The sequence below is a fragment of the Protomyctophum bolini genome (genome assembly GCF_963924005.1).
Source record: "Protomyctophum bolini genome assembly, chromosome: 9".
NCBI classification, from domain to species: domain Eukaryota; kingdom Metazoa; phylum Chordata; class Actinopteri; order Myctophiformes; family Myctophidae; genus Protomyctophum; species Protomyctophum bolini.
This window is the reverse complement of record NC_137870.1, coordinates 37,230,514-37,254,926: the sequence shown is the minus strand read 5'-3', so window position 1 is coordinate 37,254,926 and position 24,413 is coordinate 37,230,514. Positions and strand designations below refer to the sequence as shown.

General features: G+C 44.4%; 1 protein-coding gene across 1 annotated transcript in view; it reads left to right on the top strand.

The window, feature by feature from the left end:
* The window catches only part of phldb1b (pleckstrin homology-like domain, family B, member 1b), a 78,088-nt gene that overhangs the window by 32,414 nt on the left and 21,261 nt on the right, over positions 1-24,413 (top strand). Inside the window, 4 exon segments of the mRNA XM_080772378.1 lie at positions 16,150-16,512; positions 18,040-18,186; positions 19,059-19,196; positions 21,714-21,842. Of these exon segments, the coding sequence (XP_080628504.1) occupies positions 16,150-16,512; positions 18,040-18,186; positions 19,059-19,196; positions 21,714-21,842 (777 nt within the window).

Genomic DNA, 24,413 nt, shown 5'->3' with positions numbered 1-24,413 from the left:
TTATAAATAACATTCTCTGGTATCGGACACAGAAGTTGTGGTATCGGGATCGGATCGGATTGGGAACGAAAAGAGTCGGGACATCCCTACTTATCTTCATATAATTGATCCTCACTAATGAAACAACTCCTCCCCTGAAGAAGACAGAGTAGACAGGAATAGATCCATCTTGAGCATTTGTGGGGACCAAGGTATGTATATAAAGTTAGTTTGAAAAATGACATTAATGGGTGAAGTGGTCCTTTAAGTAGACTAGACTTTCACGGCTATTTCCAGTCCTATATTGCGCTGATCGGAGCAATGGTCAATGAAAGCCATTGAAATGTTAGAGACACACTGCTGTATGTAATGCTGCTGTAATGCTCCACATGTGTGCAACTTTTGCTATGACTCATTTGTCACGGTAGACCTCTGACGACTGACGGTAAGCTCCCCTGACACAGAAAGACAGACGGACAGACAGAGACACATTTGTCTTCTCCTGGACAACGGAAACACAGCCCCGGGCGATCTGCGACACACACACACACACAGCAAGTTTGAGGTTGATCGCTCGGACAGTGCCTGTCCCCAGTTATACTTGGGACAAATATACAGACGGACTCACACACATGGACACAAACACGGGTACTGTAGATATCACGTAGTGATACATTAACAACCTTTATTTTCATGTTTCTACATAATAGTGTAACTCGCCATCTGTCAACACTATAGTTTATTAGTTTTATGTGCAGTGCTTTACCAGACAAACACAGTAAAGCGCGGGCTAACTGAATGAAGAGAAGGCCGTAATCAGTGCGTTTGTTTGCTGAAGGTGGACTTTACAGTAACGGCGGACAGTTAAAGCCACCGACTGAACCGTCTGTTACTCGGCTAGTTGGCCAACAAAATGCCGTCTCCTGGCGCGGAGCAGAGGTCGCCATGGTAACCACATTGTTTGTTTGTCTCGTAATCTCGGGGAGAGACAGGGAGAGCGTGGGCAGGGGGGTGGGGTGGGGTGGGGTTAGGTTGGGGCTGTCGAAGGAGGGGGCGGGTGGGGGGGGGCTGACGTCTTAGGCTTGTCTGGAAAAGTTTTGAATGAAACCCGCTGCTCAGACAATGTCCTTTATAGAAGGTTTTATGTGACTTTCGTGCCTCTGCGAGAAGGCATTTTGTGCGTCCTGTTTGTAATTACACAGTGGGTGTGTGTGAGAGAGAGAACGAAGGCGGTTCCGAGTCTAAAGCTGCAGTGTGTGTGTGTGTACACTCTGACATTGTAGTGACATTATTTGGGGGGGGGGGGGGGTCCATACAGTCCAGTTTTGTCTCACTGACCCTGTGTCAAGGTAGAGAAGGCCGCTGTAAATGTCACCCGGGCAGAGTGAAATGTAGACTTGTACCAATTTAACCCATTAAGACCTACGGTCTGCAAAAATACAAATGGCATCTACATCAGTAATTCTTGCACTTTCAAGATTTTTCGAATAGCAGATGTACCATAGTGATGTGCTGTGAGCTTGTATGTCTGCTATTATTTTGATAGCCAATGCAAAAATCGAAAATGGCACGGATGCTTTCCCGGTTTTAACTGTTAAAGGTAAAGGCATTGTCAAGAAGATGGTTAATAATATCTTCATTTTATTCAGTACAGTAGAATCCAATAGCTTAATTATTAAGAAAACTACGATTTCACCCCAACCTACCGCTGTAAGCAAACATAAGGAAACAGGAAATGTGTAGACAGGTCTGTGCTCATCAAATAATGTCAATGCAAGAAAGGAGCCTTGCTGCTAAAGCCAAAGTCAATGATTTGATTGCGTTGTGTAATTATTATTATTGCACTGTAAACACACATAGCTGTGCATGGAGCCTCGGGGGTCTGTACTTAGTCGTAGTTGACTCACTGAGTTGTGATTTATTTTCAATGCCCACAAGCTTTCACATTCAAGTATCCACTTGTACATACTGTACCTACTGTACCTGATTAAGCCAAAATGAAAAGGCTGAGCTAGGGAAACTACTAGTCTGGAGGACGATTCTCTCTTGAGATCATATCATATGTGTGTGAGTTGTTTCCATCTTCATGACCTGAATAGTGACTGAGGTTGTTTTGTTCAGTTATTGGATGGTTGTAGTTGAAAAAGTAGGTCTGATTTTCATGCATTTCTTATTTCTATAGTTTAATGAATAAACGTTTCACCTCATGTCATCACAGTGAGAGGTGTGGCAAACTGACACCAGCTCTGGGACAGACAGTCAGTCACTGTGCAAAGTCTGGTAGGGGGTTATATTTACCCAAGTGTAAGGTGGTTGTATCACACCACCTGTGGGAATACCGTTGACTTATTCTGTGTATAAGTCATGTGATATATTAGTACAACTGCAGTACATGCACTCTGAGTTCTGCAGCTGTAGAGGTTTTGTATCACTCCAAGACCATGTTATATTGTGATTCAGTCAGTCAGTCAGATACTGATATTCAAGACTGACCGGGCCTAAACCTACCTAACTACTGACATCCTTTAGATACAATAGTAGAGTCTCATAGATGGCCTATACTGAGCTGGGTGTTCTGTTTAGTTATATCTGAATTATCTAGGCTACTAAAGATGTTAGAGTGATAAACCTTCTGTGTGGGTGTGACTGCACATGAACAGGGTGGCATACTGTACACAGTAAAGGAAAGTTATTATTTTGAAGGCATTTCTACAAGACAGTGAAAAATGAGGCACAGGGTAGAACAATTCAATGACACGCAACACAGGCCACGAACTGGAGTCAAACCCGTGTCAAGAGCAGTTCTGTGCCCGTGCGGGACGCTAATTAATTGTCTGACTCCACATTGTTAGCCAGCCGCCCCCTGGCTAAACAATATGTAATTGCTTTGTTTTCCTAACAGCCTGGAGGTGAGCGTTTTACTGATGAGCAGCCGACAGTGAAGAAGCAGCATTTGCCATGTCTGTCGGCTGCAAGATGTCCCTGCCTGGAGAGCAGCTGTCTGTCTGATATACTGTCCCTCTTGGCAAACACACTTGGCATATGGCCTGAATTCACAGTCTCTGCTCTGTCCGTCTGCAGAGACAGATAAAGGGGGACTGGCCGTGTGAAAACACAGCTCCTCTGTCATCCAAAGATGACCTCATCTTTCAGCCGGGGTGTCCGCTGAAGATTGTCGTCATTGTTTTAAGAAACACGACCTTGAGATGATGTCACACTGTTTGCGTGATACATACAAGTTTCGATGATATAAAAAAAAAAACAGATTTTCTATCAAGAGTGTTAACATGTTTATGTTTATTCTGGAGTGCAGCTCAAGACCATTGATTCTGCGTTGACTGATGAATATTTAGGCTGTAACAACAGTCTTAACGGTTGTACTTGAATGATTGTTTTAGTAAATGCAGTTAATTGACAATTACTGTATGGCCGTAGTTAAGTGAGTTATTGCAGCTGTCCAATGGCTGTAGTTGAGTGAGAGTTACTGTATGGTTGTAGTTACTGTTAGTGGCTAATCTGTACTTTGGAATAAGGATTTCTGCAACTGTCTAAAGTAAACTCAGTGGTTCTCAAAGTGGTCCTCAGGTTTCCTCAGGGGTGGGGTGTGTGTGTGTGTGTGTGTGTGTGTGTGTGTGTGTGTGTGTGTGTGTGTGTGTGTGTGTGGGGGGGGGGGGGGGGGGGTTGGACCCTTTAGGCCTATTCATACTCTTCTCTACTCTGCTCTACAATATTATTTTGTCATAATTGGTCACAGGTGCTGATTATTGAAAAGGGGATTGTGTGTGTTCAGGCGTTCCATATTTTTCCAGTCTGTCAGTCTGCCTGAAAAAAAGACACACGGTAGTCGGGACATACAGTATACTGTAGAGAAAGCTCTGTTGTGTATTGTGCCATCTTTGCCAGTGCAGTGTCCATGTGGATTATTACAACACTAAATATACCTTCATGCTGCAGATATGCACCCACATTCAGGAACGCCTACAGCTGCTCTTTGAGCAAAGAAACCTAGGAAACGTCTCACAGAAGGCCAGGGTAGACCTCTGTGGAGAAAAAAGAAAAACGCTGAACAAAGAGTATTTGTAATATATCATATAATTCAATATTGAATTGGTTTTTTTTCACAGAATCAAAGGTCATGGTCAAATGTTTATGGTCATGATTCACCAGGATCCTGGATGACTTGATTCTAGGCTTAAAATAATTGATATGAATGTTTTAGTAAATTTAATTTAATGGACGATTTTTCAGTGGAACCACCAGATAACCACGGCTACTGCTATGCCTTATAGAGCGTCGCAGTCCCGCCCCCTCGAGAGACCCGGAAAATAAATCCCTGTTCATTTTCCTCATAGACCTTTCAGAAAGTATTTATTATAAGACGTTTACGTCAACTCAAATCATGACAACAAACATTTTCGGGCTGAACAAATAATTAGAAAGAAGAAGAAAACTGCACTTTTTTTATTTGTTTTTCTTCTTTGTAATTATTTGTTTGGTCCAAAATATTGTGTGTGTTGTCATGATTTGTCACGACAAGAGTTGGCTTCGTACAACGCTTAAAAGGTCTTTAAATAATTATGTTTTGAAATGTCTATGGGAAAAATGCATTTCATGGGCCTGGCGTCGTCATGAAAGGGGGCGGGACTGCGACGCTCTATAGGGCAAGCTATATAACATAACTCATCTGTAAAGGTGGCCTTTATGTCCTTTTGCTCTTCTCTTTCTGAACGCCTCACAACAACAACAACCCAGTGATGTTTTGGTTCTCTTGTCCGTCTGTGACTGCATGATGGTTGGCATGTCGCTGTGGGTGAAGTGCTTCTCTGCCTCAGCTAGGACAGATAATTTTGATCCCATCTTGCTTGAGTGGAGCAGGACGAGAGAGAGAGAGAGAGAGAGAGGGCGACATGATTCATGAAGAGGTTACTTGGAAGGTGGAGTACATGAACGCTCACTATGTAGGTCGGCTGTGCATTTAATGTTCTTCTTCTTGTGTCTAAAGGAAAGCCCTGTTAATCCAGCCTTGAGACGGTGTAAACACACACATGGGTGGGTGTATTTAAGGATTTTATGTGCCATGCAGCGCTGACCTGTTATCAACAGTACAAGACGCATTCCTTTCATAATAATTGGCGTACCTACCTATGCTGTCTGTCCAATGAGGTTGAATAGGCACATATGAGGCTATAAACGCATCATTGCATTAATAATATCGGTGTTGAAATTATATTTACATATTATGTCAAATTATTATTAACTTCTTTTTTTTTTAAACATCTGTTTATTATGATTTTTGGCATAAAAGCATTTCAGTAATGATTAACCATAAAATTACAGATCGGACAAAAAATAGCAAAAAAACATACAAACAAGAGACTTACAATAAAAGGAGACAAAACATAACTCAAAGAAAAAGACAAAAACAATAAAATTATAACTGACAAGGCTGATGACTACACGGCATTCCGAGGACAGAAACAACATCACTATAAATTCTAAAAAACATTTCTGATGTGAAAAGGAAGACATATGCATACATGATTATTAACTTCTATTGTAGGTTATAGTCCATATACATAAAATATTGTTCCATGGTGTATTTATGATATTTTGGGAGGCCTTTCTGTCTTTAATTGATTGTACAGTGGCCGATTGACATGAAACGGGGAAAGATTCAGGCAGTGATACACAGCGACGGTCCCCCGGGCTCAGGAATTGAACCCGGGACCTGCTGTCAGGCTGCATCAGAGCCTATCTAATATCTGGTACGTGGTGCCTCAACGACTCGACCATCAGCGCCCTATCTTGTATTTATTTCAAGGTATTTCGCATAGAAATAAGTATAACAGACATGTCCATTCATAGCCACACTGTGCTGCCCATGGGACTCACTCTTTCCCATGAGATTTCGCCCAGGTGGGTGTGGTTTTGACGTTGTTATTCTGTGAGCTGAGGTTAGGGTTAAGGTTAGTGTTTGTGAGGTTAGTGTTCAGGTTAGGTTTAGGCATAGTTTTTGTGAGGTTTAGGGCTTATAGTGCTGGGTTTAGGCATATAATAACCACAGCCCATCAGGTAGAAAGCTCTGTGAAAGATGTGCCCATGTCAAACACTGAAGAGGAAGGAAGCAATTCATGTGCTTCTATGATGTGACAGGTTGAGGTTTGTTATGAAGATGCATTCCATAGCGATAAGCATCATCAGCTTATGTGTGAACTGACCATGGAAAGAATGGTACTAATTACCCATCTTACATTATATAGCCTACCCCATTTTATATCTGTGGATGTGTTTTTTCCAGTCTAGTGCCGGAATCGGTACCTAATACTGTACTTTTCAGCGAAAAACAACTGAATAACAAGTTAACATACAGCAGTTACATGCACATTAAGGTGCTATGCTGTGTGCTGGACATAATCTCATTATAAAGGTAATTGCCTGTACATGGAAAACTTTGCTCATCCACATTTTACATATCGATGTTTTGACTTCTGGAAATGCTGAAGATCCACCTGGGACTGAGATGATGTCAGCAAATAAAGTTATAGTCTATTCATGGTGTTTCCTTCACTTCCAAGTGTTATTTTCTGAACTCTCAGGTGTTGTGGAGCTGGCTGTCCACTAGAGGGTGTAGCTTCCCTGCTCAGGATTTAGTTGGATAGCAGAAGGCACCATGGAGTGTGGAGGAGGGAGGGTGGGATACAGTGCATTCAGCTAAGCAGCAATAAGCCTCTCCCCATCTCATATTATGGTTCCCACTCACATTTGAAAATGTATTATTCGCTGTGTGGGCAAATTATTAGGAAGGAAGGAAGGAACATCTCCTGCATCTCAATTTCTCAATGTCTCTGGGTTGACATTTATTTTCTCCTGAAAGTATGGTTTTATGTGCTTAGCTGAAACTGGCATAATCCCAGAAAACCGCAACCATACAAACCAAATAGAGTTTGATGTACAAAAAGTTGATGGAGAATATTCTGAGCCCTTGTGTGGATTCACATGGCCAGACTACTGACATAGTAATAGATGTATGTCTAAAGTACCAACTCCAAAGTTGCTCTTCATGGAATCAACCAGCAAGCCACCTCCCACTTCAGGAACTCCCTACTCAAATGATGCCTGCCCCCTCCCCCTTTTCAAAGATCACGCCCCCCCCCCAGGCCCCAGGGCCACAGAAGGGCTCTCTCTCTCTCCCCCCATTTGTTCCAAACTAAGTAGCTCAGTCTGCTTGAGTAATGTCTCAACATTAAGACTACACCACAGGGAGACAAGTGATAGAGAGACTACTAGTTTGTATTTAGTACTGTCCAATAACATCCGGTACACAGACGTAAAGATATGGATCGGCACCAGGCGCTGAGAGGCCCTGCACCCGTGGGCACTGTGGTGAGGCGAGGGCAGAGTAGGGAACAGGCCATGGTGTACCTGCTGACTCTGGCTGGAGAGAAGCCAGGCTTGCTCAACAACGTGGCAGGACTCATGAAGGTAACTGATGCCTGTAGGTCTCTCTCTCTGGTGGGCTCTGGGCTATATTTAATGAATGACCCACTCTGAGATATGCACTATAGCTATACATGACAAGGTGTTGACGGAGCTCTGGGATTCTTTCATTAGCGAAGTGAGTTTTAGACCATCATGGAAGTTGTGAACTTGTGAGCTGTGTCTTCTTGGCTGACTTTTCAAAAATGCTCCTCGCACATCTGAGTCTAAATTTAGAGGGTTCGCTGGCTGGCAAGAGGACAAAGTTGATCAGATGGTTGTACTGTTGTTGATGGTATCGTGTGGGTGTGTGTGTGTGTGTATGTGTGTATGCGTGCAAGCACATTCTGGTACCGGTACTAGAGCTGGACAGGTGCCAGATTTATGGGTCTGAAATACCGATACAAATGTTTTGACTGATATTTTGTGTGCAAAATCTTAGATTTGACTAACGTTTCTATTTGGGAACATTTAACTTATGAATTATACACAATCATTGTAGATTGGCTAGAAACATTTAAAAATCCTCGGCTGTATAATTGCCTATAAAAAAGAATCTAGCTGGTGCATGCATGGTCAACAGCCTGCTACAGCACGCATACATACATATGCATGTGATGCCTTCTGTCGGCTCATTCTTTCACAATGGAAGCTTTGAAGGTTTTGCAGCATCTGTATTAGTTCAGATGTCTGCCGGTTGACTGCAGGTTGGGGATTTTTATAATGAGACCTGCTGAGAAATGTGTTGAGTTTTACTACTGCCGGTAGTGCAAGCTAATGAGAACTATCGAGTCAGAGACTGAGCTAGAAAGCCAAAGATTGACCAGGAAAGGAGGATATATAGAACTCATATTTCTTTGCTGATGGAGACAGTGAGAGAGCGGCAGTGTTGGATAGGAGTGAAATTGTGAGTGACTCTGTCTGTGAACAAAGCTTCGGGCTGTTGTTTGCATCCTCTTGTTTGACAGCTGGAGAGGCTGCTGTTTGGTTTGTTTGCCGCTGTTTACGTTGGCTGGTACGCTTCATAAATCTCCCCCGGCCAAACAATCGCATGCAGAATAACTAGCAGCTCATCACACAGACTGTTGCACACTGGCATTGATCTACACAGCTCATATTTATTGAGAATACGGGCTGTATATCTATATATATATATATACTGTATTGTACTGTATTGTTTTTCAGACCATCTGTCTTTTCAGAACATAGTATAGTGGTGGCTGTGCAGATATTACAGGCTTTTGGTGTTTGTATTGTGGATGTAGGATTCCCCATTGTCATTTAAATAACAGTAATCATGTTTTTCTTTTATATATATATATAAATCCCCCACTCTTAACCTGCCCTCTAATCACTGCATGTGCTCTTTGATGTTCTCATCTCTAGGCTGAAAGTTTTGACATGACGACTATAAAACCCATGTAGGGAAATGACCCCTGGGGGCCCATATCTTAACCACTTAAACTCTGTTTAAAAGAAAAAGAGCAGATGTTCAGTAAGTATGCTTGGCCCATAGTACAATACCACTTTCGGCCACCATGTCTTTTGCACTACAGTGTTTCCTCTTGGTGACGTCTTTATAAAAAAACAAAAAGAAAAGAACTTGGGATCACTTTGATATCTGATCTGTGATCATAGAATAATCTCAGAAAACATGTCAATATGAAATGAAAGTTTGATTCATCAAAACACCCCAAATCCTAATCTGACCCACTCAGATAGGGAATAGTATGTTCAAATCAAACGATTCTGATTCTACGTGATTCTACGTGATTCTGATTCACGATTGTGAATCAGAATTCACGATTGTGAATCAGATTCAGAATGATGTCAGATTTATGTATGTATCTCTCTTTGTCCCTTTATTCCTATATATGGAGTTCTGTGTCAGCCATGCCCAAATATGGAGTGTTGGGATGTCAGAACAGGCCAGCTTGTGGAGTTCTGTGTCAGGCATGCCCAAATATGGAGTGTTGTGAGGTCAGAACAGGCCAGCTCCATACAGTATATGAAAGCTGGACAGGGGCCTGGTGTAGAGCCCGGGCAGAGGCCTTTTTGGGGCGGTTCTGGACAACCGTGGGTCCGACCGCCTCGACACCGGGCACTGCACCCCCTGCGGTGGTGTGGAACGCATGTGTCGAATTTGAAGTCGGTGGAGCGAACGGTTCTCGAGTTACGTGGATTACACATGCACAGACAGACGTACAGACAGACAGACAGACAGACAGAGACTTTGGTGCATGAGATAAATAAGATAGATACTGTAGATATGTTTGAGACTCTTACATACAGTAGTAGGCTATTTGGGCCTGTAGTGAATATAGCTCCAGAGGCAACTGTTGCGGAACAGTGAGCTCCTGTTTCTAGCATCTCGCTGTTAAAAAAGCATTCCAAACAGGTTGTGTCAAAATAACTCCAAAATAACAATTCATATAGGCAGGTTCCAGGGGGGGATTGGGAGTAAACAGAAAAGTTAGCTCTGATTTCATGACACTTCTGTCATCATGCACACTTTCACTAAGACTGCACTGGTGCTGTCTTTTTTTGTGTGTGGCTGTCTTAGTGAAAGATGGCACCAGTGCAGTCTCTAGGTATGATCAGGTCAGATTGTAAACATTTGTACATGTAGCCTGGCTTTGGCGTTTTGGATGAGCCTATCCACAGGGTGAAAACAGTACCCTGCTGCTGCCGTGAAGGTAAAGATAGCAGACAGTGGATCACCTTAACGCTTCCACAGACTGGCTTTTCGGGAGCTTTTTTTTTTGTTTGTTGACACATTCTGTTTGGAGAGCTCGTTAGCGCCAAGTGTCTAGAATAAATGAGAGCACGCCATTTCTACTGGCAGCTCAGACTCTGGAGCTGATATTCACTGTGGCGCTTCCAAGTACTACAGGTATGTAAGAGACAAAATATATACAATATGTCTGGATTTGCCGAACTTACACTTAAAGCTCAGTGCACTGAGTGCAGCGTGGAGAGGGCCAGTTTATTACCAGGAGAGTCGTCGGGCTGCCTGAGGGCTCTCTGGTGCGCTTGGCTTTGAAGCCTGTTCCGTTGCTCCATGTTCCACCAAGGAGGAGGAGGAACACGGCCCTCGTTAAGAGGCGTCTGTTCCTTCTCCCCAGGGACAGTGCCACTGAAAATATGAAACCTTCCCATGGAGAGCAGCTGATGATTACCACCAACATGGTTTGTTTTGCAGACGATTTACCGAGAAACGGAGCTTGTGAATCTTCTGTTACACCGCCCGAAGAGATACATATATATATATATATATATATACTGTATATAATAATGATATATACATGGAGGTAGCGAGAGAGAAATAAAAAAGCGCTTAGTTTTTTGGGGTTTAGTTGAACTATTGAATCCTGCTCTCGAGGTGTACTACCAAGGTTCTATTCACGTCTGTGACGTGCTGTAAGATAAAATTTAAAAAAAAGAGTTGCCTCTACCAATTAAAGATACACAGGTGCCGCCCTTCTCAACGGGAAGAATAGGCTAAAGGAAAGGGAATTGGGGACGGCGGAGAAGGGGGGAAACGCACCGACTGCTGGGGAAACGAGGAGGAACGAGGGAAAAATCCTGAATGCCGGGAGGCTGGAAACAAGGATGTAAGTTAAGGAAGGAAGGAAGGAAGGAGAAACTGCAGCAAAAAGTCACTAGAGAACTATCTGCACGAGCGTAAATAACAAAGAAGGAAAAAAAAGCATTGTCCTCCTACCTAGATCTATCCTGTCAGTTCTCCTGAACATCATAATCTTTGTAGGGTTATATATATGGGTTAATCTAAACTGGTTGTTCTGTAGGTCACTCGGGATGAGAGCATCCATCATTCACCTGGTGTATGCCGTTCACCAGGCTGCCATTGGCAACTGTTATGTCCGCCAGTATTTTATTATGGGTAGAGTACATATCACTCCTTTTCAACGGTTACCATTTTGCAGTGAAACTTCAGCTGTTTAAGGTTTGTAACAAAAAAGACTTTGTGTGAGTTTTTTTTTTTTTTTTTAGTAAGCCAACGGAAAGGGGGCCGGGGGTAAGTAGACTGTGTGAATTCAGGTTTGGCCTCCAAGACAGCCAGGCACCACACTCTGAGCTTAGGGAATGCTTGGAACTAAGCAGGCAGAGGAATGCCTCTCTCACAGAGAGGTTACAGTACCAGTACACACACACGCACGCACGCGTGCGCACGCACGTGTGCACACACGTATTGGATTTACACTTCAGTGGCGATTATACTGTTTCTTTGTTAAATACTTTTTGGTAGTACTGTACTGACACTTTGAAAGGCAAGTAAGGACAAGGGAGTCAAGGGACCTAATGAAGTATTCATTCATTCACTCACCGACTGGATTTATTAGTTTTGGATTGACGATGAACTGATGATGTTTTTCACACGATTTATTTTGTCAGAGATTAGACTGTGTGTGTGTGTGTGTGTTCTTTGTGGTTAGCCTTGTGACTGAAACTTGATGTCCTGCAGGGCGGGCAGGCAGTGAGAAAAGTATTTTAGTGAGTAGGCCTTGCCTTGTTAGTCTTTCTTTTGTTCTTTAGTCAGTCAGTCAGCCAGCCAGCCAAAAACCCCAGAAGGAGCGAGTGCATTCTCCGGTAGCGGCAATCAGACGCGGTGCTGCTGGGGGGAGGGGCGGCACCTGCCGGAGGAATACTGGATGACTCGCCCCGGTGCTTGCCCGTTTTTGTAATATGCTATTGGCTGTTTGTATTCTTTTTGGAAAAATATAAAAAGATACTCCTGTGGAAAGGCTATATTATTTGACTTATATTGACCCTATAAACAATTTAGTATTATTTAGTATATGTAAGGTTTTGCACCCTCAAATGGTACCTCGTCAGATAATCCCCACATATCCTACAACAACTTCTGTGAACAGACTTTACTGTAGTAGCTTTTCATAAATTATATTTGTACTTGGGCTGTCTGCTGTCATGAAAGTTTATAGTTAGAGAAATTCAAAGTCCAGCCGTCTGCTCTCCAGCCTCTCGATCCCACCCCTCACTGGGGAAAATTCTGGGAGGAAAACAGAAACGGGCGAGTCATCTTGTTACCTGCCGGAGAAGGTGTGGGGATGCACTCGCTCTCCCTCGAAAACAAACGATTGGGGGATTCTACATCCACATTGTGGAGATCAAATCATCAAATGTGTGTTTGCTGCTTCTAATCAGGCCATCATCACTGATGTCTGGTAACCCCATTTGGGCCTATACTCTCCCTCCCTGCTGCTTCTTCTCAGCCTCCTGTCTGAGCCCGAGGGGGTGTGCTAACGACATCTACAGAAAGGCTCAAAGCTCATAAACTGACATTTCTGACCTTTTGGGAAGTGGTTGTAGCAGCGAATTGCCCTCAACACACCTCCGCTTTCTAAAAAGCCCACATGGGAAGGGGAGAAAAAAAGAAGGTTGACAACAGATGTGGTAGGCAGTCGGAGAGCACCAAGCGTGATTTGTGCATAATTTGCAGGTTGTCTGGCTTCTAATTTGACAGTGTGTCAAGTTGATTTACTCACGGAACCTCCCACCCCCTTCACACACACACATTTCATGGTATGAAATCTGTCTTCAGCTTCATGAACATTGTCTGGTGTTAGAGAGAGAGAGAGAGAGACCTTCATTATATCTGCTCTTAGTTTACCTTCTTGTCAGATCATTGTCAGAGTTCAGATTGGGTTGATCTTGAAGGTGGGTGTGTGTGTGTGTGTGTGTGTGTGTGTGTGTGTGTGTGTGTGTGTGTGTGTGTGTGTGTGTGTGTGTGCGCGTGTGCGTGTGCGTGCATGCGCATGCGCTCAGGTAGCGTGTATGCAACTACAGTAGCATGCATTATTCATTGCATTATGGTGATGATACTGCACCATACTACAGCTCGGGGCTCTGTCCTCCCACCCACTCTGTTAAAAACAGAGCTATCTCCCTGATTACAGCTTCAAGCTAATGGAAGGGTTGCTACAAGCTTCTTATCATGCAGACACTAACCCAGAAAACGATGTCTCTCTCTATGAGGGACTTTATCCCTTATGGCAGTGGGTCAGGATCCAAAAAATGCATGACAGAAGATGTTCTTCGCCTCCATGTTAACCTTCATCTTTTTCTTCTTTCTTCCTTATTCTTGATAGTCAATTCAGGTGTTGTGTGAAAGTAGTTTTAAAGCCAGTGCACTGGAGGTTGTGTGTAGTTGAAAATTGACTTGTTCATTTGGGTGGTTGCTATGCACCCATGGGGGAATGCCTTAGAACTGACCCCTGGTGCGATGCTATGTGTGAAAATACCACATAGCTCCCTGGTTTCCAACGCCAGCAAGGAGAGGATGGCACGCGTATTGCGTGATACAGAATTTGAACGTCCCGACGTGCAGAACCTCAATGAGGTTTTATCATTTTATCTTTTTTATTTTATTTCTTCCCATTTTTCTGGGATTAATGTCCGACGTGAAGACTGAACTTGCAGTCTGCAGGTGATGAGAAGTGGGGTGGGAGGTCTGTGGCAGCTGACATACAAGAGGTCAGAGTTTACATGCCGGTGTCCCAGCTTGCTGGAACCTTCCTAGTAGGTGGGCTGACATCCAGAAGACCAGAACACAGCTGGACGACCCATTAGCAGGGGGTTGGAGTGGAGACATCCTGACATAGCTTTTTCGGAAAACTGTCAGGATGTCTTCTACATCCTGACAGTTTTCTGAAAAAGCTCTGTTTCTATGTCAGTGGTTCTTCGATTTTTCAAAAATAGCAGACCTGCAAGCTCGTAGTGAGCTTGAGCTTGAGCTCGCTATGAGCTTGTAGATCTGCTATTTTTCAATAGCTAAAGCATAACATAATGCTAACACCAAAAGGGGTTCCCGCCCAAAATGGGTTAAACCGTGGGTAGTAAAGTGCCGTAGAATGCTGAAAACATAGCTTCAAATATCACAAGTGTCAATACAATCAGCATTGTATCGTAAACTATAATCTTGTTATTGTTTTAGTTCAAAAAGGGTTATGACTTAGCATGACGTGGCAGCAGGGTCAACGGGTCATTGCTAGGGTGACTACTATGGTCTTTGATGATCTCTCTGGGCCTTTACCCTATAGTACTCCCCTGGGTGTAGTCGGTCGAGGCGCTTCGGTCTCATCCGGATTTGACCGTCGGGCGTGCCAGAGAGTTTTGCTGAGTCATAGTGGGTCAGTTTGAATTGAAGCGTGACAGAGATGGCACGATGGAGGAGGTTTGTGTTCCAGCTCATTAGCCTCGGGCCAGAAATTCTGTCCTTTTCTCTCTGAGCGGCTTGCCTCCAGATTGGTATCCATTCTCTGCCGAGGACCCACGCAGGAAATTAGACTCTGGCTGTAATCTGATGTCCTTCTGTCTTTCTTCAAAGGACATATTTTGAAAGCACATCTAGAGCAGTGGTTCCCAAACAGTGGGCTCACGGAGTGGACTCACAGACCAATTTTTATGGGTCGCGAGTAAATGTTTATATATTTTTTGCCAATTCTTTTTACATATACCGGTAATTTATATAAATATTTTAGCCCTCATTTGACTCTATCAGTCACTATATTATTGTGTTTCCTTAGAAATGTTTACGTTTCTGGGGATTATAATTTTTTCCCTTGCTTTAAGTAGCTTGTAGATCTGTTGTATGTATTTTTGTGTGACCGTTGTACAAAATATAAAATAGGGCTGACGTGGTTAATCAGACTAATGGATAATTGGATATAGTTGATTTTTTCCCCCCGTCAATTTGTTGAAACTGAAAATCGATTGTTTAATAAATCTAAAAAGTAATCAATAGAATGATCTCTAAGAAATGTAATGTATCTATAGTTGCAGCCCTAAACTGAAGTGAAAGTCTCAGTATAGACTTCTAGAAGGCCTAAAAGTCAGTTAACTAATTTGAACATTTGGCCTGATGGTGGAGCTAAAGGAAAGGTTTCTTCTTCTTGAGAGCACAGCCAAGTTGATGACAATCCACTGATTCCAGCCATGACCTTTCGAGATATGTTGGTCACCAGACGGACAGAAAATGTAACTATAGGTTTTATTTGTAAACTATTATGCAGTACACTGAGACATACGCTAACGCCCATGGCACATGCTATGAATAAACATATCGCTAGACTTTGAAAACCTTGCATTCTCACATTGACCTTTGTCCCGACCCCAGTAGAAAGGATCAACATATGGAATGTCAGAACAGGTCAGCTCCATATATGGAGATGTAATGGTTTGAGATCAGATGTAGACTGCAGAGTTGCTGGCCCGGCTCCATAATATGCAGATATGGAGATCTAAGGGTCTCCATGATGTCACGCGATGTCATGAGATGTCACGAGGCATGACCATATATGGAGGCGTGATGTCAAGAGGCGTAACCATACAGTATATGGAGGCGTGGGTGACTAACGGCGGGGCTCCACCGTCTCCGTCACATGTGTCAATTGTCAAAAAACGAACCGGGGCAATTTTAATGCAGTCACGCAACGCAACGCAACGTGTGGAGCCACCCTTCATTGATTAAAAAGGGAACATTCCCTGACGGTGACGGAGCCCCGGTGTCACTAACTAACGGACGGACGGACGGACGGGAGATGCAGGTTTTCATAATAAATAGTAAATACGACCTACGGTCGCAACAATCATAGAGTTGAATGAATATTGAACTGTGCTTAACATGTGTGCGTTCCTCTCTTTGCCCACCAGGAGAGACAGCGTCTGGAGACCATCCTGAGCCTCTGCGCCGAGTACAACCGAGGCGACGGCCCCGGAGGCATCATGGAGACGCCCCTCCAGTCCAGGACGGGCTTCCCCGGGGGTTCCCCCGGGGGGGGGTCTCTGGCCGACGGCTGCAGACGGAGGCCCTCCGTGGAGAACCTGCTGGTGGGGGAGAGGACGCCGTCACCCGGCCTGCGCCACGCCCACCACCACCACGCCCAGCAGCAGCGCCAGCGGGAGACGAGCGACGAGGAGAACCTGAAGGAGGAATGCAGCAGCACGGAGAGCACGCATCAGGAGGTGAGGAGCACTCCTCCTACTACGGCGGCACTGCACAATGGAGACAAACAGGTCAGAGGCTAGCTCGCTGTGTTCCTGCCTTGCCTGCCTTGCCTGCCCGCTGCTTGCACCCCTGCATGGACGCCAGCATGTGCCAACCACCATACCAGATGAGCTGCTTCTACATCCTGACAGTTTTCTGAAAGAGCTATATGTTTCTATGTCAGTGGTTCTTCGATTTTTCAAAAATAGCAGACCTACAAGCTCGTGGCGCGTGCTATGAGCTTGTAGATCTGCTATTTTTCAATAGCTATAGCATAACATGACGCTAACACCAAAATGTGGTTAAACCGTGGGTAGTAAAGTGGCGTAGAATGCTGAAAACATAGCTTCAGATGAGCTTCCCACTAAACTAAATCAAGCAACGATGAATTGAATTGGCACTAAGCATACCGTATACCTGTAGTCCTCGTTTTTACCGATTTCCGTTTCTGGTACCCGTTTTCCTGTTCTAGAAGAACACATTTAGACACATATTATGAAGCCAAGGTGTCATATACTGTACATTTGATGTGTTTCCGGGTTAAATCTGCTGCCGCGACAACAAGGCAAAGCATTATAGAAAATTGCACCAGAAGTGGGAACGGCTCTGCCACCTTTTGGGGAAACCCGGCCGGGACTATCGTTAGGTATGCACAGAGCCTGTGAACAATCAGTAACCACTTTTCAGCCGGGCGCTTTGGGCATATTGTCAAAAAAGTATGAAAAACTCCCTAAATTAGCCAATCTACGAGTTGCATTGCGAGCTTATATTTCCGCTACTCGTCGTTTGCAAAGGCACTGCATATATGCACTGTATATAAATGGACTGTCTGTTTCGCTCGGGTAAATGTTGCGCATGCACCGTACGAGTGTGTTCTGTGGGTTCAGAGAGTTTCTATACGTCTGACTGCCTCACTGAATATTCTGACGGTGAGTTCACACAGGTTTCTACATCTGTCACACTGGATATTGTGACAAAAAGCGTCCCGGGGCGCAGAGTGCAGTTCATCGTACAGTTCATCATACAGTACATCTCCGTGCAGTAGCTGACATTTCACTCAACACAAGCATCTTCATATAGTTTTTTTTCTGCATTTGCAGCAGTGTTGATATTGCATGATGTAACCTATCCTTAGCGTGAACTCGCTCTTGATGGATAAAAAAAAAAGGCCGTCATGGCCACTGAAGTTTTATGAAGCTTTTAGTCACCTGGCTGGGTGCTGTTGATTGGAGGGTTGGCAGTTCGAGTTCAGCTATAGAATCAAATCACTGAACACTGCCAAAGCCAAGTGACCTTCACTTTAAGCCAAGACCATCAAAATACCATCACCTGCATTCTGCGCACGTCCTGACTAAGTCAGGATATTTTTGTGAATATTCTATCATCATATTCCTAGTGCTTTCCGCAACTCTTATCTCAGACTTTCTCAAATTTCTTCTCATCTCATTATGTCACAATACCTCTCCCTCAATTCTAATCTCTCTTTCTCTCTTTCCTCTCACTCTTTTTGTTTTGTTTTTCTCTCTCTCTCTCTCTCTCTCTCTCTCTCTCTGCAGCATGAGGACTCGTCCAGTCCGTCCGGCGTCTCTGTTGTCGAGCTCAATATCCTGGAGGACGAACGGGTCAGGGTTTTGACTCGTGTCGACGAACTCAAGAACCGCCTGACCGAGCTGGACCAGCAACTCCAGGAGTCCAAACAGGAGGTAGAGAACATGTTGTTATAGATAACATCATTAAACCTATACACTTGTAGATGAATCCTTGGCTTGGGAGATTTTGTTCAGATGTAGGAGAGAGACGGGAAGCTGACGTGCATCATGGGTTCTGCGGATGTGTTGGCGGCTCATCCACTGGCACATATCACATTTTAACCCATTTAGACCTGAGCTCGATTCTACAAAATGTTTTCTGAAAAACCTCTATGTTTCTATATCAGTGGTTCTCAACTTCTTTCATGTCAAGGACCTCCAGAATTATCCGTATTTGGCCGCCGACCCCCATCTGAAAATGTGTTGTTCCAGGGACCTGCCAGAAGCAAAGATTTCAGTTGAAAACGTTCGCTCTGAAAGAATATATATTAAAAATGTCCGCCACATGTTACTCCACGAAATAGCGTGGCACTCGGTGCACTCGCGTTGTGAGCTTGTCAATCTGCTATTTTTCAATAGCTAAAGTATAACATAATGCTATGAACACCAAAAGGGGTTCCCGCCCAAAATGGGTTAATTAAGTTTTATTGGCCATTTAGTCATAATGATTGATGTTGTGTGATCGATTATACATCATCAAGAAATCCCTTTGCTCCCTATCAGGTTGACAGCTATTCAATGTGAAACTCGTGTTCCCTCTGGGGACAATTTGGGAAGCACGGTCCTGAGTATTAAAACATGAATGTATTAATTAATGTGATACACATTATGTATGCGAGTCCCCCCCCCCCCCCCCCTCTCACACACACACACACACACACACACACACACACACACACACACACACGAGCTCAAATATAGTGTCAGACATCCTGGACAGGGCAGCAAAGTATTTGATGATAATTTCCCCCCCTCCTGTCCCGCAGGCGGAGATGGAGCGTGCTCTGTTGCAGGGCGAGAGACAGGCGGAGCTCGACCAGATCGAGGCCGAGGCTGACATCGTCACTCAGCTGCAGCGGAAACTGGACGAACTGGAGAACGCCATTCAGAGAGAGAAGGACAAGGTAGAGAGAGAGAGATATATATATACCCTGTCATGCATATACAGTACACACTGTAACCCTGTCTCTCTCTCCCACACACACACACACACACACACACGCACACACACACACACACACACACACACACACACACACACACACACACACACACACACACACACACACACACTATTGCGTCTGGTCTCCTGGTTTAGTTCCTATGTTGCCTTTTCATTTCCAAACCGACATTCCTTTTGGTGGCTGGGGTTGTGTCTAGATATCACATTTGCTGGTGCGACTGAAAATAATTTCCTTTGAATCACCTTTTCTTTTCAAGGGGTCAAATAAACGAGTGCATTCTCTCCGGGTGTTTTTTTCCTCTGTTGCTCCTGTTCCGCTGGGCTCGTCTCGACTGCACTAACCAACACATTATTAACGCTCCCTCCCGTCGCTGGTTTTCTGTGTCTTCACCGTTCACAACCGGTCTCTAGTGTTTAACCACTTCAACCCTATAGCGTCCCTGTTCTGGGCATGTCATGATAGGCTGTTATCCCGCAAAAACTGTACTTGTACAAGCTAACGGCACGTCGCAACGTGACGTGGTGTGAGATTGTAGTTCGGCTATTTTTTGGGGGTGAAGTGATTTGGTGCTCGGAGAAACAAAAGGGAAGGGGGCAAGGATAGAGCCCTGGGGGGTAGGGGGGGACGGGACCCTGTGGTCAACAAAGCATATATAGGGTTTAAACTGGTTATTGTTTTTTTGTTCAGTGTCAGCGAGATCGGCTGTGGAATGATTTCCTGGATCTGTCCTGCACAGAATCTGTCACTCAGAAGCATGAGTTTTAATAGGACGTTAATTGTTCTGTTTTGCAGTGCAGACAGTGTAACATGAAAAGATCAATAAGATTAGGACTCGGCACGCGGAAACATTTATTGACACACAACATACCTTTTTATAGGATGTTGGACTATACGGTAGCACGCTACACTGAAATCTCACAACGAGGTAAACCAGAGGTTCTCCGAATGTTCAATGCCTGTTGGCCGGTTTATTTTGGTATAAAACTGTCTGTGCTGTAGGTGGGAAAGAAGCAGGATAAATAATAGTGAAGAAGGCGCTGATGAGGGATAAGTCTTGATGGTAAAAAGCACCAGCTCTGCTCTGTGCAGTGGTTTGCACCCCCCAGGGGGTCCTTCCTGTTCTTACCTGCAGCAACCACATTTAAACGGCAGCAGAAAGAGAGAGAGAGAGAGAGGAGAGAGGGAGAGAGAGAGAGAGAGAGAGACAGAGAGAGAGGAGAAAAGAGCAGCTTGAGGCACAATACCCATTTTCACTTTCTTGTGTAGTAATTAGTCATCTAGCCACTCTGCAATTTAGAGATTCCTGTGTCTCTAAATTGTACTGAACCCCCCCCCCCCCCCCCACACACACACACACACACACACACACACACACACACACACACACACACACACACACACACACACTTCCAAATGAAACAGTTTCTGATTTCCACTGAACAAGTTCAGACCTGCAGGTGTTTTGAGAGGAAAATAAGCACTCCTCTCTCTTAAAAACTGTGACTGTGTCAATCACAAAAAAAAGTCATACAATATACAGTGGTTGAGACCCAGTCTGGCCACTGGTGGCCCAAGGTGAAATCTCACTGTCAGCCTCTGTCCCTCTATAAAAAATATAATAAATAAAGGCGAAAGCCACCTGCATCCTAGTTATTGCAGTATGAAAGAGTATACTGTAGTTCGCTCCAGGACTGCATTTTCCCTGAAAGACTTTCTGCTTTAATGGAGATAAACTACAGAGGTTTGTTGTTATTGATCGTTTCCTGACCTCGCGACCAGAGCAGCGCTCAGGGGACGTATACTGCAGCGCTTCTCCATTGTCCCAAGTTCTAGAAGCATGAACTACTGCTTTTCAAATTGTCTGCGAATATGCTCTAGTAATGGACTATACAAAGGTATCTAAAATGGCCATGGTTATTTAAAACCTGTGTACTCATTGTATTAATTGAGGAACAAAATAGACTTCATTTTAAGAACGAGAACGAGTTGAACGCAGTCATGCACGCGTAAACTGAAGGTTCTGTCAAAGTAAACCAAAAACCAAAAGTTATTCTCTAGAGTTTATTCTGAACTAAAGCAGGCAAGGTAAAACAGAGTAAAGTTACGGAATCACCACTTTCGTCAACTGCCCATTTTCACTCTCAATCTGTTATTCTGAATCTATGGTTCCTACTTCCTACTTGACTGCCGATGATCGTTTCACAGCACTCGAGTTCTTCTCTCATCATTTGGGTTGACCTCATGGAAAGGGTTTTGTTGTGACCTCTTTAACATCTGCATGGTGTGTGAATTGTGAACCTTTTAGAAGCCCTGTGCGTGTTTGTTCCTTTCTCCTCCATCCATTGTGTGTGTGTGTGTGTGTGTGTGTGTGTGTGTGTGTGTGTGTGTGGGCGTGTGCGTGCGTGTGTGTGTGTGCGCGTGTGCATGTGTTTTATGTGTGTTGTGTTGTGTTTCTAGGAGAGCGCTAATGTTGAGGCCGAGCGCCAGGCCCTGGAGACCGTGCGGGAGGGTTACGCTGAACTGAAGAACCAGCTGCACAACTGTCCCGAGTCACTGCGGGAACAGTTGCAGGATCAGCTCAAAAGGGTGGGTCCCATGGACACGCTGGAGACCAGCTCCACTGCACCGTGTGTAGTGACAGTTCCCCCCCACGCACACACACACACACAAACACACACACACAGGATTCACCCACACCACCACACACGTATCGTATCCCGTGGGTTCCTCCTATGCCCGCACCCACCCTTTCACAGCCCACCATTTTAGAAGCTGTAGCTTCTTTCAGCCTGTGGCAGCTACGCCTCAGACACCCCCATAGACACACAGCCACTAAGTGTGGGGTGGGGGGGGGGGGGGGGATTCCAGCGAGCGAGTGCAGTCAAGGTATTTGTAGAACAATCCCAGCCATTACCGGCTCTGGAAAAACTGAAGCACACATAGCTGGCAGAGACGAGCCTCATGAAAACAAACACGATGAATTGTTATTCCAGAAACTCTGATATTTAGCATTCGCCGAGATCTCCAGTTCATGGTATTGAGGTCCTTAACCCAATACCATGACATCGAAATAAGAAAAACGTTGGCTCTGAAAGAATATATATATATTCAAAGATTTGTGCCGCTAAAGTATAACATAATGCTTAGTTAAAACACCAAAAGGGGTTCCCGTTCCCAGAATGGGTTAACACGCTGATGGTGTTTTTCTCAGGCAATTAATTTGCCCGGAAATGTAGATGTTTTAAACTGTCGATCGTTTCATTCACACAGAGCGTGAATATTAGGCGTTGACGCAGCAATTCCATTTGTAACCGGAACCAGATTGATTTGTCACCACAATTTAATTTGGGCATCATCATTTCACTGTGGCCCGTTTAGGTGTAGTGTAGTATGCAGTACACACATGCACAACCATGCACGTGCACACGCACACACACACACACACACACACACACACACACACACACACACACACACACACACACAATCCCAGACTCTGTGATACCACAAGCTGCTGGAATGTGTCCACTCTCCCCAGCCACCACCACCACACCTACGTGCTACTGAACCCCAACCACCACCGAGTCGTAGAGGTGGACGTAGCTCCAGGTGGCGCCGGCGCTGCTCTGTGGTTTCTGACGTGACCTGGTCCATTGTGATGTGAATGTACTGCACTGTGCGGTGTCGTGTTGCACGCTCTCCTCCCTGTGTGTGCAGTCTGGCTGCCTGCCGTGCAGTGTCTGCTCGTGGCGTGCAAGCCCGTGGTTCGTGACGTGCACGCATGCATAACCTTTGCAATCACTCACTAATCAATTAACACAGACGCTAACGAGCTCCAATCTCTCTCTGACGTGTCGCTTCCATCCTGTGACTGTGGTTATTTTTTGTTGTTGCCTGGTTTAGATGTCTCTTGTACCATTCATGGTCTGACATTATGCATATATTGTTTTTCTCTGTATTTCCGTTTTTGTTAAAAAGAAGTCTTATGTTATGTAGCAGCACTTTATCTACTGTACCTCCAAGCTGCATGGCCGCCGACCGCCATCTGAAAATATGTTGTTCCAGGGACCCCGCATGCAGAAGCAAAGATTTGAGTTGAAAATGTTCGCTCTGAAAGAATATATATTCCAAATTTGCGGCACATCTTCATAAATTTTTTTTTAGCAGACCTACAAGTTCGTAGCGCGGCATTTGGTGCTGCGCTATGAGCTTGTAGATCTGCTATTTTATAGCTAAAACACCATAAGGGGTTCCCACCCAGAATGGGTTAAGCTATCAGTCTCAGTATTTCACCCAGGCCACTGGCATATGGCAAGTACTACTGCTAGTGGGTCAGCCTGAATCCTGGTCAAATGTTGTTGTTGTGGATAGAAATGTATTTTTTTTAATGTAAATTATTTTATATTTTATATTTTATATTTTATATTTTATATTTTATATTTTATATTTTATATTTTATATTTTATTTTATTTAATGTTTTGGCAACTGGTCCTCTATGACTGATCCTTGTTGTGATACTAGCAGCAACTGGTTATTACGATGATCATCTCGAATGCAAATAGAAAGCAGCACTGTAAGTTATCTGCATTCTTTAGAATAACAATGAGTAGCGTTAATGATAGTCAGGAATACCTTCATGAAGGTTTAACTTGGTTCAACTTCAAAGTGGACGTTTTGGAGAAATGATGAAAATAAGTATAGGAACACTTCACCATTTAGCAACATAGAGTTATGAATAATTCAGACGGCACCGGAATCCACTTCCCATCCACTTCCATGGAGTTGCTCGCTCAACGCATACTCCCTTTTCACCCCTTCTTCTGGGTTGGAAAAGTGGTGGGATCTGCCAACTTTGGGCTTAAAACGTCATAGAATTCAATTTTTCACGAATGCGGCAGGATGAAAGCATGGACGCGCAGCGCGAGTCGTTTGTGCGTGCGTGTGCGAGTCGTGAACGACTCGACAGCGGCGGTGTACGACGCATGTTCACGTTTCAGGCCCAGCTCGACTCGCGCTGCAGTGCCTACCATCGGCCAGCATGTCCCTTTGGCTTCAATGCTTCCTCTCGGTGGCCGGGGCTGTACCTCCAGGGAGGGGAGGTGCACCTCCCTGACAGCCATGCTGTAGTACAGTAACAGCATGATCTTCCACACGCA